This window comes from Thamnophis sirtalis, unplaced genomic scaffold (genome assembly GCF_051295495.1).
Source record: "Thamnophis sirtalis isolate CommonGarterSnake01/CBP01778 unplaced genomic scaffold, rThaSir2_p1.2 scaffold_3, whole genome shotgun sequence".
Lineage (NCBI taxonomy): Eukaryota > Metazoa > Chordata > Lepidosauria > Squamata > Natricidae > Thamnophis > Thamnophis sirtalis.
In genome coordinates this window covers 149,912,366-149,930,691 of record NW_028261383.1, presented here as the reverse complement: position 1 = coordinate 149,930,691, position 18,326 = coordinate 149,912,366, and the positions used below count along the sequence as shown (strand labels likewise).

General features: G+C 43.8%; 1 protein-coding gene across 3 annotated transcripts in view; it reads right to left on the bottom strand.

The window, feature by feature from the left end:
• The window catches only part of NR4A1 (nuclear receptor subfamily 4 group A member 1), a 46,218-nt gene extending 29,882 nt beyond the window's left edge, over window positions 1-16,336 (bottom strand). The window contains exons 1-2 of one of the 3 annotated variants that reach the window (XM_087710385.1): window positions 16,065-16,193; window positions 11,811-11,893 (exon numbers count right to left, since the gene is read on the bottom strand). In XM_087710385.1, coding sequence (XP_087566511.1) covers window positions 11,811-11,817 — 7 coding nt within the window. In that variant the 5' untranslated portion in view covers window positions 11,818-11,893; window positions 16,065-16,193. Of the gene's footprint in view, window positions 1-3,188; window positions 3,239-11,810; window positions 11,894-16,064 lie in introns of those variants that run through there. The other 2 variants (XM_087710384.1, XM_087710386.1) reach the window with 2 other exon arrangements.
• Between the last annotated feature and the right edge of the window lie 1,990 nt (window positions 16,337-18,326).

The following is an 18,326-nucleotide window of genomic DNA, read 5'->3' as shown; positions in this document are numbered from 1 at the left end:
GTTAATGCAAGTATTCTGACATCTTGACACTGTGCAATAATGTCTAAGCAGGACTACAGCACCAGAAAAATCTATGATGATTCTTTTGCTTTTGCTGTCACTGAAAACTGGTAATTTGAAAGGAGAGGATATATAAACTTGGAAAATTGGTTTGCAATTCCAATGTTTTACCTTAGTTATTCCTTTTTATTCCGCAGCAATAAGCACATAATATAGATCTTTTTTAAAAAGTTCTCTACCCTGGAAATAAAATAGTGCTAATAGCATCTTCTCTTAAAGACACAGGTAAAAATGCCTAAAAAAACAAAAATAAACAGAGGAAGGCCAATGAAAAAGAACCTGCAATCTTGGAATCCATTTTAGCCGGTCATGCATTGTACATTTTAAATGCAATTTAATAATATTGGGACATTTTCTGATTATTGCCTTCATAAACTGACATTAAGCAGTCCCTAGACCTGAGTTAATAAATTAAGGTATTTGATAGAGGAAGCTGGCTGAAGCCAAGCTGATCTGCACCTGGACAGTCTATGCAGTGGGGAAATAGTAGAGAACTCACCTGTCGCAGGCTACAAAAGGTAGTTTAATACAAATGCAAATCTATTGTTTTGGCCAAGCTGCAGATTGACTATTTAAAAACTTACATTTTATGGTATAGAATAATTTTGGAGAAGTACATGTATAACTTTAGATCACTGTTTTTCAACCTCCACAACTTTAAGATGTATGGATTTCAACTTCCAATTCAAATTCCCCAGCCAGCATACTTTAGATAGAATTGTAATCTAATTAAATACATTTAGCTGATTTAGTTTAATGGGATAATTCACATGTTTTTAAAATGCAGAATACATTTTGGATGCTTCTCTCTTTCAATAAGCATTCCGCCTCCAAAAATGGTATTTGCTTCTGCAAATTTTTATGTTTTTTTTAAAGCTTCACAGATGGATACAGCTAGTTGCATCATATTAAATATGGCACTGTAAAGTTGAAATATCAATTCCAAAATGGATTATTGGAAAACATGATAGATAATGATGGCAGGGCCAGCCAAGCTACATAACATATTTTTGTATTATTTGCTCTCCCCTTCTCAGGTTTAAACCCGGTGGTACCCCTCAGTCAAGGAGAGGAAATTAGAGACAGGAATGAGACGGGAATAAAAAATTGAAGCCAGTTTCTGTATGTGCTTTTCTGCACCTGTTGCTGGCTTAATAGGATTCTCCCTAGGTCTCAATCGTAAATATATTTTAAAATGCATTTCTCTGTCTCTCTCGAGTCTTCTCAAGAGATTTTCCTCTTCATGTATCTCAGTATTTTCCCAACTCTGGTTTCTTTTCTCTTCCCTGAGCTAATTTTCCAAGTAGTTTAAGATTTCTCCCAGATTCAGGCTGTGAAACATTTTAAAGACTTCCATTCACCATTGAGTCTTCTGTTCTCAAGACAGCAAACAGAAAGGACATTCACCCATGAAATATGTGGAAAAATCAAAAGCTAACTTGAAAGTCATAAAGTGAATGCCACAGACACAGTATATCTTCAAAAGGCAAAGATCCTAAAAGGTGAAACTGGTTTGTAAATGGAGATTATTGCAACTTTCAGCCCGCCACATGGAACCGGACAGGAGTGAAGAACACTGCAAGAGTGTTATCATTCCCTATTATGGCAGATCTCATTCCCACCACCCCCGCGGCAGACACTACCTCCCACCCTCCCCGAAATTATGCTCCCTCCTCACCCATCTTTTAATTCATATTACTGCATTATTTTTTTTTATTTTTATTGTTTGAGTATTTTACTATGGTTATTACATTTTTTTTAAATTTTATGTTCGACTATGGTAAGCTGCCAAGGGTAGCCTCATGGCAGGATGGACGTCAAACAAATTTAAACAAATAAATAAATAAGTAACACCAATACTGCAAGATTATTAATATGGCAGACCCAATGTTGCACATCAAAGAAACCTGTGCTCCTCCTAGTTATATCCTGAAATATTTAGAATCTCTCAAACTATCAAGAATTATGGTCTTTTTTTCTCCACACAAACTATAACCAAAATAATTATTATGCAACACTGGAAGAATAAATCTATACTTGCCTTGCAGCAATGGATATGCATTATTTAACTCTGTTTCTATTAGTTTTCTGTTTCAACAATAAAAGGTCTCTTAAGGAATTTTGGAGATTTATTTTGTTCACAACATACTTTACTTCACTGCTTTCTCTTCCTTTTAATTTCTGTTATACTGTTAACAAACGTTTATTATTAATTTTCTCTTACTAGATAGCTTTCCTTTTCTAAAAAGCAACTCTGAAGAAACCCCATACCCAAATAATGCATGAAGCAATATTGTTTTTCTCTCTAGAGATGCTAACTGCTGGGTAATAACTACTTGAAATAAATAGCTGCTGTTAAGCATAAGAACAACAAAAAAGCTTGTTATATATATATATAAAGTTCTTACAAACCAGTCTGGCATAGTGGTTTAAGGCAGTGGTTCCCAAACTTGGCAACTTTAAGACTTGTGGACTTCAACTCCTAGAATTCTCTGCTGCTCTGCTCTGGAGAATTCTGGGAGTTGAAGTCCACAAGTCTTAAAGTTGCCAAGTTTGGGAACCACTGGTTTAAGGCAATAGGCTAGACACTAAGGAATTGTGAGTTCTAGTTCTGCTTTAGGCACAAAACCAATTTGGTGATCTTGGGGCAAGCAGTCTCTCAGCTCTAAAACTAATTGTTTATTTTTATTTATTATTTAGTTATATACCCACTCTATTATTTTTACAAATTACTCAAGGCGGCAAACATTCACTGCTCTTATTTTCCCCACAGCAACAAGAACCGTGTGAGTGACTGGCCCAAAGGCGGGACTAGAATTCACGGTCTCCCACTTCTGGCCTGGTGCTTCAACCAGTAGGCCAGTGGTTCCCAAACTTGGCAGCTCTGCTGGCTGGAGAATTCTGGGAGTTGAAGTCCACAAGTCTTAAAGTTGCCAAGTTTGGGAACCACTGCAGTAGGCCAAACTGCCTCTCCCTTCATTTTCCCTTCTGAAAATGTTGCTGAAAAAACTGCAGGCAAATTGCCTGGAGTCAAAACTGACTTGAAGGGAAATTTTCCTTTTCTGAGAGACAGTTTGGAGTAGCGGTTAAAAGCATCACGACAGAAACTGGGACACAGTGAGTTCTACCTGAGGCATGAAGTCATCTGGGGGACTTTGGGCCAGACCCTCTCTCCGCCCTAGATAGAGCAGGCAACCACTTCCAAATATGTTGCCAAGAAAATGGCGGTGAGATGTCGCGGCCGCCACCAGGAGTCAAGGCTGATCTGAAGAAACGAAACAACAGAAATGCTCTTGCTGAATAGCATTGTCATTTTTTGAGCAAGCATGCTGAGAAACAGGTTGGAAAGAGGCCTGGTGGGAAGGAAACTTGAGCTTACTGGCTCAGCAGTTAGATTCAAAAGCCTCTTTGCAAGGTTAAGTTCAATCCCTAAAAAAAGTTTGCTCACTTTTGTAGACAAGAGTCTAGCCTCGGTCTAGCCTCCTTCATTCCTTCCCCCACCCCACCCTCCAAATTCTCTTGCTCGCTGATACTGTTGTCTCGGAACGGAATTATGTGCATAAAAGACACCGATAACTCAGCAGCTGGAAAGATTGATGGCTTTTCCTATTGTTAAAAATATTTTTGGCCTAGACAACCTCTGAGTTTGCTTAAAGGCCTCACATTTGTAAAACCGACTGCGTAACGAGATGCGTTTTAAAGACAAGGTTTGAGTCAAAGACCTGGCAAAATTCCCGGAGCAGCTGCTCTGAAGAGGAATGTAACCATCTTTCCAGCACTTCTCAAAGGCTGGGTTGTGTTAAGGGCAAACCCGAACATTTCATGAATGTGGAACTGAGGATGTCCTGTGGAGGATTTAATTTTTTCTTTTTCCTTTTTCATGAGTCTGCTTGGTAAATAGGTTAACTGCGGATTCATGCTTGCAGCAGATATCCATCTGCCTGTTTCTTTACACCAAGTAGCAGCCAACCTTTTAGTCAAACATAATTGCTTTCTGACATGGGCTTGTTTGTTCAGGATAATGTTTTTTAACAGATTAACAGGGACCTTATAGGTCATCTAGTGCAACTCCCCGCTCAAGCAGGACACCCTATATCATTTCTGACAAATGGCAGTCCAATCTCTTCTTGAAAAAAATGCTTGGAATTCCATTTAACTATCATTTGAAAAACAAACCACAGTTGGTTGGTTTAAGCCACAAATCATAGCCTGTAAATCACAATGGCTGGATTTGTTTATTTTGCTAAGAGAAAAACCAAAGAAATCATATTTTACCTCAATGTGATGTGCAAAATCTGGGATAGTATGCTAGCTAATGTTCATGGAGCCAAAGCCCTCCTAATGATGAATTAATAGAATATCAACTGGAAAGATTGATTTAGGCCACGAAGCCAACTCCTTCCACAATGCAGAAAGAGTCAATATTCCCTCTCAGAACATCCTCCCTTGCTCCTCATATAATCTTGAAATTGTTAATGACGACAATTTGCGTTGACTGGTGGACAGAGGTGGGTTCCTACCGGTTTGGACTGCTTCGGTCGAGTGGATAGTAACTCTCCCACCCACGCCACCAAACCAGTTCTATTGGTGGCACTGTAGGTGGCGCCATCTTGGTTTTTTTTCACTACTGTGCATGCGTGAGTAGCGTGCATCAAGTGTGTGCACACGGGTGTCCCTGAGCGAACCGGGAGTAAAAGAATCCGGAACCCACCCCTGCTGGTGGACAATAGGATTTAGATGTGGATACACTATCTAGTTTTTTGATTTGGGTTATGGGTCAAAATGGAGTGCATATGCCCTCCCGTTGTTCTAGAAAAAGAGCCCCTTGGAAGGAAGCCAAACCTGACGGAAAACAAGAAGCCACAAAAACATTCTGCATATTCACCCCGTCCCCAAACGGTAACGGTGGTTCGGATTCCAGAAGAGAAAATAAAATAGCTTCATAAAAGGCAAAATCAAACTCGGGAGAACCCCCCAAAGGGGTAAATGTCATGGCATACCTTCAGGTGGCTTTAGTAGGAAATTCCACTGAAGTAAATAAGCCTACTTGAAGGTGAACAGCCTTGTGGCTTCCAGCCTCAGCAATGTCTGCGGGGGAGGCAAGAACTTCTTTAGGTGCATGGAAATGTGGCTTGCCACTCAGAGGAGGCAGGGGAAACCCACTTAGATCTCCGGGCCCAGATATCTCCTTTACGATAGTTCAAAGTAATTGACAGAACTGTCAATATGTATCTAACCCCTGGGGTTCCATTCCTTACCAACGTCCTGGAATGAAATGGAAAATCTTGTGTTAAAGCATCACCAGACAAGTAGGAGCAAAACGAAAGGCACAACTTGAATGCAGATCTATAGCCAGCAAACCAACCAATCCAGCTGCCAGTGAAATTATTTAAGACTTGTAGCCCTTGGCCCAACTTCATGGGGTCCTAGAGCTGACTTCAAAAACCCTTGGCAAGACATCTGCTTAAACCTCTGATGAAGGATAGGTTTCTTCTCTGATCTTGAAAGACAGACAGGAAAAAAAAGGCATGCGAGAAGAGAATACAAAATGGAGCCGGTTGAGTGGACCTTGCTCATTGGGCTAAGTTTCTAGGTTTGCACAACACATCGAACTGCAACCAGGGTTCATTCAGCTAAACAGGTTAAGCATATTGTGTGAGCCCACCTAATGAGGGAAAGGAAGGAAGGACAGAAAAGGAAGACTGTTAGAATGAAAGCCTTGGTCTTGCAATCTGCTTTTGGCTCTGCCTGTATCTCCCAAACAAATTCTCTGGTGGGAATGTGGTCCTCACTACAAAAACAGATGAATTATGGAAACACGCTTAGCAAAGGCAAACCAACAGAACCTGCAGCAGGTAATTGCAGCCCAGAATGCTAATTCAATTCTAATTCCCCACCTGAGATTTCCCTCCCAAACACACAAATCCTACGTATTATATGTGGTCACTAAATTTGCTGTTCTGTTTATATATATTATTTGGTGGACAAACTATATGCATGCTACAACCATTTGCAACCATTTGAAAGAATACAGGAAAGAAAGGGAGGATTTTTCGTAGCAATGGCAACAGTGCTGTGGAAAAACAGACGGCTCTGAAAGCTATCTTACAATGTGTTTTAAAACGAAAGCCAACTACAGTTCCACTCAAAGCAAGAAGGCTATTGCTTTACCAGCCAGCAACCCTGATGGAGCAGGTGGCGAGTCCCAAGAGACTGTGCTTTAACATCCCTGGCAGCGTCCTGGGCTGCCAATCATATCAAAATCATGTACCCCTCCAACAAGAACCCAGATCTGCAAAGCATTCTGGCACAAGTTGTATCCAAAGGAAAGAGGGTGTGCGAGGACTTACAGTACATTTGCAAGACAACTCTCAGTTTCAGAGTGTTCTCAGCCATATCTTGGAACTGGCTGGCAAAGGTAATAAACACCATTGAATTGCCAAGTGCTTTTGGGACAGGCACCAGCAACCATCTCAAAGTCCCTGCCTTACCGTGCCTCTTGCTGGGTTTTGTTGAAAAGGACTTTTATTGAAAAGGACTTCTGGACGAGACCCTTAGCAGCAACAGAGCTAAACAGTGGCTTATCAACCACCTGAAAGGATCCAGAAGTGGCATTTGAAAAAATATTATCAACCCAGTGCTTAATTAAGAGGGTAAATTTAAATGTTGGGCAACTAGGTTCTTGGATGCATTGTTGATTAAGGACTATTTTCTTTCCCTCTAGACCTCCAATTTTAGCAGGGTAGTAGTAGGTTAAAGATTAGTCCTCTCTGCCTGCATTATTTCATTCCATCCTCCCGAAAGACCAGGGGAAGCACCATTACAAATGATCCCAAGGATTGTTATAAGGGACAGTTATTATAGGAAGACATATCCTATGGGAGGGATGCGACTTTCAACCTGGCCCTGACCAGAGGTGGGATTCATTTTTTTTTACTTCCGGTTCAGTGGTTGTGGCTTGGTGGGCGTGGCTTGGTGGGCGTGGCTTGGTGGGCATGGCAGGGGAAGGATACTGTAAAATCTCCATTTCCTCCTGATCAGCTGGGACTCGGGAGGCAGAGAATAGATGCAGGTGGGGCCAGTCAGAGATGGTATTTATTGGTTCTCCGAACTACTCAAAATTTCCGCTTCTGGTTCTATAGAACTGCTCAGAACCTGCTGAATACCACCTCTGGCCCTGATTACAACTGGAGGACCTGTGGGAGAAGAGCGCTTCCAGCTGTCAAGATTGCAGACTGCATTATTCACATGGCCTGCTCCTTTTTACCATGTTCTGGCGTTCACAGGTGACTGGATAGATGCACTCAGTTCACCCAGGCCTTGTTTACTTCTGAGTCACTGAGAAAGTTAATTCCTAAGCATTAACCACTCAAAAGCAGTTTCTTCCCTACAAAGAAGGGTGATCCCGACTGCCTTTTTCAAAAGGCAGCTGTTCTGCCTACTAGCCCTAGTGCCGATTGTATCTGGCTCAACTTAGACACAACCCTGATAAAGGATGGGTTTGGAGTTTCAGACAGTCAACCCCCCCACCCCATCCCCTCACTCACTCCTGCCAACAGTCGAGGTGCAGACCAGATTAGCTAGAAGACAAAGTCCTTCTCACTTTCATTCTGGAGTGGAATGTGCCAAGGTGCTTGGAGTTCCTAGCTGGGATTATGGAGACTGATATTCTAGACAGTAACAAATATTTCCAGGGAAGGAAGTCCTTTGCAGGAAACACAGTGGCTCACTTGGTTGAAGTGCTGCAAAGTGAATAGCAGTTAACAAAGCAAAGAATTTTCTTTTTGCAACGCAGGATTTTTTTTTTGTCTTTGGAGACCAAAAGATTCTATGGGGATCTAGGATTCATTTCTTCCATGAGAAAAATGCCATGTATAGGATGCTCCTGTTTATGTGTGTGTGTGTTGTGTGTGTATGTGTATGTGTACATATACTTGTATATACTTATACACACACACACACACACACACACACACATGCATATTTTCAGCAACAGGGAGCCACAGCAGAAGGATGAAAGAGCCACATGCGACTCCAAAGCCGCAGGTTGATGACCCCTGGACTATGTCAATTCCATGTGGGTCCCAACAATAATGTTAGGATGAAGCTTAGAGTTGTTCTTTAGCTTCAACCTCTCCATAGGAACAGCTTCTGGGCAGTGCCTAATGTCCTAAAGCAAAGGGAGTCTTAAACTTTCTAGTTCCACCCACTCAAATTCTGACCATATTTCTCCAGAAGGCAAGGCATCTTCTCATATTATGCTTCTGACAAAACATTATGGTCGGTTCTGACCAAATCCCAGCATGTAATGCTAGTTTTCACTTTAAAGAGAAGAAGCCCCTTAAAACTTTTGAGTCTTGCCCAGAAAAAGGGGAAAGATGTTTCTTTCTAATTCTACCAAGAGACGAACAGAGAGGTCTTTCCCTATTCTTGACCTTAGATGACTCCTGATTGTTTCAACAGTTCCGTCACTCTGGACAATGTTAAGGTGAAGCCCATGCATCCTGAACTCCTGCCACGACAATTTTTATTGGCAGAAAACCAATACAATAGTAGAGCATCTTTCTTGGCCCAACCCATTAGCCATAGGACAAGGTGTCCTGGCAAATCAGCCGGAGAACTGAGTTGGGAGAATCCTTCCAAAAAAAGCAACAGGGGTAAGAGAAAGAAACCAGCTCTGCAAGAAAGGCATTTCTGTTTTGAGAACTCATTTAACATAACTATCTTTTGTTGCCAAATCGGTTCATTTAAATGTCAAGTCCTTCTGTTTGAACAATCCCATTGTTCCTTTTTACATGGTGCCTTTCACAAGCCTTGGACTGCAATTCCCATCATTTTCATTAGGAGTCCAACACCTCTTGAGGGCATCAGAATTATGTATTGATTTGTGGAATATTCCTTGTTCAATTGTGGGTTAAAACTGGTTCTTCTCTTCAGAATGAATGCACTCATCGTCTGTCCCAATAATACTGTGCAGCTTATATAAATGTAAACTTGTCTCCTATTGTTTTCTATAAATCTTCCATTGGTTGTAGAGGTTTCAACCAGGGGTGAAATCAACTTACCTTTGCTACTGGTTCGGTAGCAATGTGAGCGTATGTGCGCGCCACTTCTGCGCATGTGCAGAGCATCAAAAATGGATATAATGACGTCCAGGAGGGTAGGCAAAGCCTGCTACCGAACATGCCTACAATGGTAAGTGAACAGCGAGGGGGGGGGGACGAATCCACTGTGCCACACAATTTAGATTAGCTAGAAAGCAGGAAATCCTGCTTTCTAGCTCATATAAATCGTGCGTCACAGCTGACCGTCGGAAAAACTGGTTTGCCCAAACTGGTACCATTTTTTTACTATCGGTTCGGGCAAACCAGTCAAACTGGTAGCATTTCACCCCTGATTTCAATTCTTTTCTAAACTGTCAAGATTAGATGTTCTTTCCCCCCCAAATGAGGACTTTATTGTGGCATCCCACAGGGAGAAATTCACATTTTAATGTGCCCCCTCCTATATTTCCCCCAAATCCTGCCTTGGGCCTTTTTTCTCATACCCAGGAAAAGGAGAAGGAACAGCTGTGTGCATGCCCTTTGATTGGTAGTGACAAAAGCTCTCCATCTGGAAGCACAACTGACTTAGAATCAAGCCAAACTCTCCAACGAAAGCCGAATAAAATCATGTTGTTCTTTCCTTAAAATGCGACATGCCATTTCAAATAAAAACTTAAGCCCAATGGCTAAGAAAAATATTTGAGTTTGGCCAGAATGTTGTAGCTGCAGTTATTTCCAAAGGTTTTTCCTTCTGGAAAGAATGTCTAGTATGTCCTCTTTTCCCAAAACAGAAGAGTTGGTGGATGAAACATGTTCCTCTTGGAAGAAGAACTTCCCTTGAGCAATGTAAAGCCTGTTTTTTGCCCCTTACTCTGTCCCCCTTTTATCAGGTGCAGGTGCAGTGAACACCTTGGGCACCAGCCATCTGGCCTCCTGCCAGCCACAGTGGAGGATTAATGCCTGCAGCTGGTTCCAATCTACAGAGGCTGGGCTGGGAACTGCTAGTGGAGGTTTGGCAGCCAACATGCTACGCGCACGCATGTTTGTGTTTCAGAGGAAGCCAAGCCCACAGGGGCGTCAGACAAAGTGCTAGGAGTGCCCCACCCACTACTGAACGTCAGCAGCTGGACAAGCAAGCCCTCCGCGTCAGCAGCTCTTGAAAGCAGATGCCAGGGGCTGTATGTAGGCCAGGTAGGGAATCCATCTGACATTAAGGAACTTCCCTCGTCAGCCTCTAAAACCACAAATTTCCAGCCAACACTGAGAAGAGAATCCCCAAGCCCCAGTATGGCCAATTCTAAAATAAAATAAGGTAAAAATACATTTCAACACACCAAAAGAAATGCTGGCCATGTTTCACTATTTTAATTCCCTAATAAAAAGAGGTTCCTTGCCAAGAGTGAAGGGAGAGCTCCATCAAGCTAAGTGACTTACATGTGGTTTTAGATTAGAGAAGTGTCACTTGTCTATCACTTATGTTAAGGTAAAGGTTCCCCTCACACATATGTGCTAGTCGTTCCCGACTCTAGGGGGCAGTGCTCATCTCCGTTTCAAAGCCGAAGAGCCAGCGCTGTCCAAAGATGTCTCCATGGTCTGTTGGCCGGCATGATTAAATGCTGAAGGTGCACGGAACGCTGTTACCTTCCCACCAAAGGTGGTCCCTATTTTTCTACTTGCATTTTTATGTGCTTTTGAACTGCTAGGTTGGCAGAAGCTGGGGCAAGTAACGGGAGCTCACTCCGTTATGCACCACTAGGGATTCGAACCACTGAACTGCCAACCTTTCTGATCGACAAGCTCAATGTCTTAGCCACTGAGCCCCTAATCACTTATGTTAGTCTGTTTTTAAAGCCTGGAGTGTAAATACAATCTTATAAATATCAGAAATCATCTTATGGGAATTGGCACTGAGGGGACCCTATCAGTTATGACATCAAAATCTCTATATACCATTTAACAAGCAGGTTCCTCTTAATGAAATGATTTTTGTTGTTAAGTAGAGCAAAGTGGGATGGGTGCATACAGGTGCATTTCCACTGTTGAAAATAAATATTCATGGCTTGGAGATACCTTACCCTTCCATCCTTGCCTTCAGTGAAATAGTTATTGTATATCTTTAAAAAAAGATATTTTATGGTGGACATATCCAAACATTTAATCTCAAATGGCAAGGGTAGAAGCAACAGCTGCAATCTATGCTGCTCTTTATCCTTTGGGCTAAGTTATAATGTAGACAAACCCAAATGCTGTAAATAATAGATTATAGATTAGCTCTAAGTATAAGTCAGGCTTATGACAATCAACAAACAATTAAAATGAACTATGACTAGAACCAGCTGCATGACTTCGGCCAATCACTTACTCTCAGCCCTAGGAAGGAGGCAATGACAAATCACTTCCGAAAAGCCTTGCTAAGAAAACTGTAGGGACTTGTCCAGGCCATCTCTGAGAATTGGACACGCTTGAACGGGAGGAAAAAAATGACCAGAGAAACTTGAGAATTTAGTTTAAAGATCCATCTACAACCCATAATTTCTTAGCATTCTGAAGTCTAAGTGTATAATTCTCACTTAACAATTTCCAGTAAGATTAATAAAGCAGAGTGACAGAATTTTGAGTATTTGTTACTTTAGTCAATGCATTCAAAACAGCTATAATGCTTATTAATAAATCTATATATATATATGTAAGCAAAATACCACTCACGCATCATCACGAAATCTCCAGAACCGCAAAGTCTACAAACTTGAAATTTGGCACATATGTTCCTCTTGGCTTCTAGGTGCTCACTAAGAAAGAATTTTTCAAAATGACCATCAGATCATTAGTATTTCTTATACAGTAATTAATATGCTCTGATGCTAAGGAGTTCTAGTCCCCCTCCCCACCTGAAAAGAACTCTGTTCCAACTGCCAGTTGCCTCACATTCCGTTACCTCAGTTCAAACTGGCAGATGTTCCACTCCTTCATTCAGGAGCTGTCTGGGACTCCTTACAGTACTAAACGTTGGTACCTCACCAAAATGTCTATGCCATCCACCTATGGAACTCTTCTGGACTCAAGGCAGCAGGCGTGACATTCCCTTATGTCTTTCAATCTCCAACTACCACTGAGCCAACAGATTGTGAACCAAATTTCTCCTGCATAGCCCGAATACGGCTATGAATACATAGTTTCATCGCGAAACATGGGTATCCAGCTAGTTAACTAATATTGTCAAAAGGCATTTCACAGGAAATAGCCATGTTAAAAGACACTATAAGCTTACTGCTAAGTTCTAATTTCAGCCGTAACTATTTCACTGGACAAGCTTGATTTCTTAGCCACAAGGATTATGGATTGCATGTTTTAACCATTAAAGAAAAGCATATAGTAATCACACCAAAAGAGGAAGCTCACATTAAGCTTACCTAGAATGACTACAGGAGCAGTTAACACACCCAGCCTGACTGACATCTCAAGCAGACTGTTCGCTAGATGGATGGCATGGTAAGAAAAGTGGAGTGCTCAGAACTATTACATAAAAAGGGATTCTGTCCCTTTGAAGCAGTGCCAAGATCTCAACCGGAGCCACGTGGCAATTAGAACTGCAATTCCAGCAAGAGAAACAAGTTGCACTCTAAAAAGATGTCTAGCTTGTCAATCAACTACACACTCTCCTCTCCAGCACCACACATGCACATACACCCCCACACACACATCAGTGACATTTAAAGACTACAAGCCTGAGCCCACACATATGGACTCTGTCCAAGTGAATTCAGCAGGACTTCCTTCCAAGTAAATAGTCTTAATTTAAATGCCAATTAATTGGCTTAATTCAGGAGTGAATGCCATGAAACAAAACTAGCTTTACTTCCAAACAGAGGGCAAAGAGGAAAGCTGTTTTAAGAAAGTGTTTTACTGCCCTCGCCAAGGACATCACTCTCTGAAGTATTTAGAATGTATCACAACCTGATTCTTGATGATCTAACACAAAGTGTGCTTATGCAATAAGTTCATGATGTATAAACAAAGAATTTGATTTAGGGGCACTTAGTTTCACCGCAAAGACTACATAAACCTATTTATTGTGTATGCTAATTACTCCATTCATACAAGTAGCCAGGGGTGGGACTGAAAAGTTTTAGCAATCGGTTCTCTGCCCAGTTCATGATAGGTGGGCGTGGCCATAGGGGCATGGCCTACTTGGCCTCCTGCACCAAGACGGGGGGGGTAGAGGGTGGGGTTTCGCTCTCCCCATTCTTTGGAGGCTTTTCTTGAGCCTCCGGGAGGGCGAAAACAGCCTCTCCCGGGTCCAGAGGTCCTCTGGAGGCCGGAAACAGGCCCTTTTCCGGACTTCTGGAACTTCCAGGAGGCCCCCTTTTTCGCTTTCCTCAGGCTCCGGAGGCTTTCCTCAAGCCTATGGGAGGGCGAAAATGACCTCCCTCAGGCTCCGGAGACCATTTTTTGCCCTCCCAGAGTCTCCATGCAGGCCCTGCACATACCTGGCATGATGAACAGGCTGCATGGAGACTCCTTAGAGGGGAGGGGAGGTGTGGGCGGGGCCAGCCTGTCCTTCCAACTACCGGTTCGATGAACCAGATGCAAAATTAGCATCCAGTTCGCCTGAACTGGTCAGAACCAGCTGAATCTCATCCCTGCAAGTAGCCCCCAACAGGGTCTTACAACTTTCTTTGTATAAACCAGGGGTGTCAAATTCACATTGTCACAACGGTGTCATGTGATGCATTGAGACTTTTTTCCCTTCGCTAAACCGGGCGTGGCCACTGCGTGACGCATCCAGCCTCTGGGCCGGGGGTTTGACAGCCCTGGTCTAAACTCTACTCAAGGGGTGCTGGGTGACTAACAGACTGCCCAACCATATTTAATTCCACTAAACTCATTTGTAGGAAAGGGAGAAATGAAACCTCCTCCCTTCTCAGCAGAATAATTTTGGAACAATCTTCTTCCAAGTTTGGATGAGGTCTGGGCTCTGCAGGCTTCAAAGGAAAAGAAAATGGGCACCGAAGTCTATAGCAGAGCATTTTTTAAGAAATTAGATCCCAACCCATGGGCTTCCATCAGCATAATTCAGCCAAGACCCATGATCTTATCAAGTCCCGAAGATGCAATGCCACCAAAGCTTCCAGATAATTCTAATGCCACAATTCAGTAGGTAGGTATTGCATTGGTGAAGGCTATTCTAATCACTAAAAGCCCCAAAGAACAAAGCTGATGTGTAAAGATCCAGCCAGGCGCCCTTCTAAGGATTAAAGTGCGGGAAATCCAGCAGATGTCTTCTCACGATTCCCTAAATAGCAAAAGCACCCATAAAATGTCTGTAGAGATGCTCAGTGATCCAGGTCGACTTACAACAGTTCATTTAACAACCGTTCAAAAATTACAGCAACACTGAAAAAAAGTAAATTTATGACCGTTGTTCACAGTTACGACCTTTGAAGCATCCCCATTGTCACGTGATCAAAATTCAGATGCTTGGCAACTGGTTCGTACTTGTGACCGTTGCTGTGTCCCAAACTCATGTGATCCCCTTTTGCGACCTTCTGACAAGCAAAGTCAATGGAGAAGCCAGATTCACTTAACAGGCAGGTTACTAACTGATCAACCTCAGCGATTCACTTAACAACTGTGGCAAGGAAGGTCTCATAAAAAGGGGCAAAATTCGCTTAACAAATGTCTCACTTAACAACAGAAATGTTGGGCTCAGTCGCCGTCGTAAGTCGAGGACTAGCTGTAGCTGTCTCAAAAGTGCTTTTTCAAAAGGCAACTGGGCCCCATTTTGGATAGAGAAGATCCTTGGTTTGAAAGAGTGCAAAAGAGGGCATTTATGTTAACATTGAGCAGCTCCCCCTCAACACCACCTATGTCCAGCCTACAACAGATAGTGTCAAGAAAAACCCACAACAATTACACCCTGAGGGCAAAGACAAACCCACACAGAGAATGCTAAGGGACCAGTTGAGTGGTAGTAATACAATCCTTCCATTATCTTCTCAGAACCCATCCTTCCATCCCCCACCACTCAGCCTCCTGTCCTCTCCCAGTCCTAGGTCCCATCACAACTGATAAAGTTTCTTGGAGAAGAAACGAAACCTTTTGTTCTTCTTTCTCGAAGTCTGTAGAGATTCTCAATCATCCAGGTCATGGTTGTCCCCAAGGTGCTTTTTTCAGGAGGCAACTGGACTTCCTTGTTTTTTTTTCCCTTTGAAGACGTTTCGCTTCTCATATATAAATCCTTCCATTCCGCACTATCCTAACAGAGCTGAAGAAGCTTCTTGGATGAGAAGCGAAACGTCTTCAAAGAAAAAAAAACCCAAGAGAGTCCAGTTGCCTCCTGAAAAAGCACCTTTGGGTTCTTACTCGAAGGGGGGAAAAAAAACAACCACCACCACCTGGTCCAAACATCTTTTGAAAAAACACTTTTGCCCACCCATAAAAACCACCCAGCCATCCTAAGCAACAATTCCTCAGCTTGAAGGTATCACTGGTCATCCTAGGTGGCTCAGTGGCTGAGACCCTGAGCTTGTCTATCAGAAAGGTCTCGGCAGTTGGGGCGGTTTGAATCCCTAGTACAGGTCTCCTGCGTGAGCAGGGGGGTTGGACTAGATGACCTCCAAGATCCCTTCCAACCCTGTTATTGTTTACATCCACGCCAGCCCACCCAAGAGGGTCTCAGGGTTGTAAGAACGAGGAGAGAGACCAGGCGGCTCCCTGCTTGGCTCCTCTGCATTTTCAAAAACCTTCCCACGAAGAGGGTACCAACTTTCCACCCGCGGAAGTTTGGCGCCGCCCCGAAGGCTTTAAAAGGACTGAGGAAATCCGGATGATTCGGGAGCACAAAGGGGGGCTTGGATTTCCGACAGGCTGGTGGGCTTAAAAGGGGTGTGTGGTGACCACGCCGGGAGGGAAGGATCGCGGGTGACGGGCATCGCCCGGGCGCGCATCCCCTCTTCTCACCTGCTGCATGTCCTTCTCCATCGCCGTCCCCACAGCTCCGGTTCTCGCCGGGGAAAGCGGCCCGGATGCGGCCTCCGGGGCCGTGACCTCCCCGGGCATTGTGAGCCGGGCCAGCCAGCCGGTCGTCCCGTTCGCCCACTTCCACGCCGAAGATGACAACCAGCCCCACGCCGCCGTCACTGCCACCGCCAGGCGCTCTCACCCGAGTTGCTCTCCCCATCCGCCCGCGGCTTTATTTTCTTGCAAACTCCGCCCTTTCAGCCCCAGCCAGGAAGGAGTCTCCGTGACGTCCAAGGCCAGACCCGATTGACGTCGTCGGAATCCCAGCCATCAATGGGGGCTAAAAATAGACGCCTCCGAGCCCAAAATACGCGCCCTGATGCGCGCAGCGGCTCCCCTCCTCGAGCGCCCTCCGCTTCCCCCCCTCCCAGCAAGAATCCGCGGCGAGTGGAAAACAACAAAAAAAGGCTTTCCCATTTCCGAGCTGGCCCTGAGGCCAAAGAGGTGGGCTGCCCGGGTTGACGAGGCCGCCGTGGGAGGATGGCGCTGTCGTGAGCGTGACGTTCCCGTCGCCTGGTTAGATCCAAGGAGTCAGATTTCGTTTCTTCGGGGGCTTCCCCTCCAATATGAGCAGGGAGGGGAGGAGAGGAAAATGCCTTCCGTTATGCAATTGTCCGAGGAAGAGCTGAGGCGATCTCGAAACTATTCTTTTTTATTTGACTTGGTTTGTCAAACATGTACAAGATAAACAGGTCTAAGTATCAACATGGACATGAACAATGAATGGGGACAGTAGGACAGGGACGGTGGGCACGCTGGTGCACTTAGGCATGACCCTCCGTGACATGGTAGCATGTTTCCCTGAAAATAAGACAGGGTCTTATTTTCTTTTGACCCCCGAAATAAGTGCTTGGCCTTATTTTCCGGGAGGTCTTATTATTTTTGAGGTGCAGGAGGCGGCGAGCGTGGTCACCTCATGGCTGCTGTTGTGCTGCAATATTTTTGGGGAGGGCTTATTTTTGGGAGAGGGCTTATTTTAGCGCATGCACTCAAAAGCCTGATTGGGCTTCTTATCTGGAGAGGTCTTATTTTCAGGGAAACAGAGTAGCTAATGCTTAATAAAGTACAGGACCCTGTTTCCCTGAAAAGAACACCTCCCCGATAATAAGCCCAATCGGGCTTTTGAGCGCATAATAATCCCTCCCTCCCTTGAAAATAAGCCCTCCCCGAAAATATTGCAACACAGCACTAGCCATGAGGAGACAACGCTCACCGCCTCCTGCACCTCAAAAATAATAAGACCTCCCGGAAAATAAGGCCAAGCGCTTATTTCGGGGGTCAAAAGAAAATAAGACCTGGTCTTATTTTCAGGGGACACACAGTGTTATCCAATTGTGGACTCTCCCCCCCCCCCCCCCCCAATCAGTCAATACAAAAGCCACTGAATTTTTAGGTTTTTTAAAGGTCTGGAAGTGATTTGTGTTTTCGTCTCTCTTGAAACATCTACAGGTAGTCCTCAACTGACGACCATAATTGAGTGCAAAATTTCTGTTGCTAAGTGAGACATTGGTTAATGGGGTTTTGCCCCCTTTTACAACTTTTCTTGCCATATTTGTTAAGTGAATAACTGCAGCTGTTAAATTAGTCACACGGTTGTCAAGTGAATCCGCTTTCCCCATTGACTTTCCCTGTAAGAAGGTCTCAAAGAGGGATCATGTGACCCTGGTACACTGCAACTGTCATAAACGTGAGCCAGTTGTCAAATATCATCTGATGATAAATCACGTGACCATGGGGATGCTGCAACGGTCATAAGTGTGAAAAATGATCAGGTCACTTTTTTCAGTGCCATTGCAATTTTCAATGGTCATTTAGCAAGCTGTTGTAAGTCGAGGACTACCTGTGTATGGCCTTCCAAAGACAGTAGCAAATGGACATCACAAAAGAAGACAATGGGCCCTTCCCTAGGGAAGGAACTGAAGGTATCCTTCCATAGAAAGAGGACCAGCTCCTTTGAAGGGGACTAATTCACACATCAGGGACATGGTGACTCAATGGCTAAGATGCTGAACTTGTAAATCAGAAAGGTTGGAAGTTCAGCAGTTCGAATTCCTAGTGCTGCATAATGGAGTGAACTCCTGTTACTTGTCCCAACTTCTGCCAACCTAGCAGTTCAAAAACACATAAAAAATGCAATTAGAAAAATAGGGACCATCCTTGGTGGGAAGGTAACAGCATTCAGTGCGTCTTCGGCATTTAGTC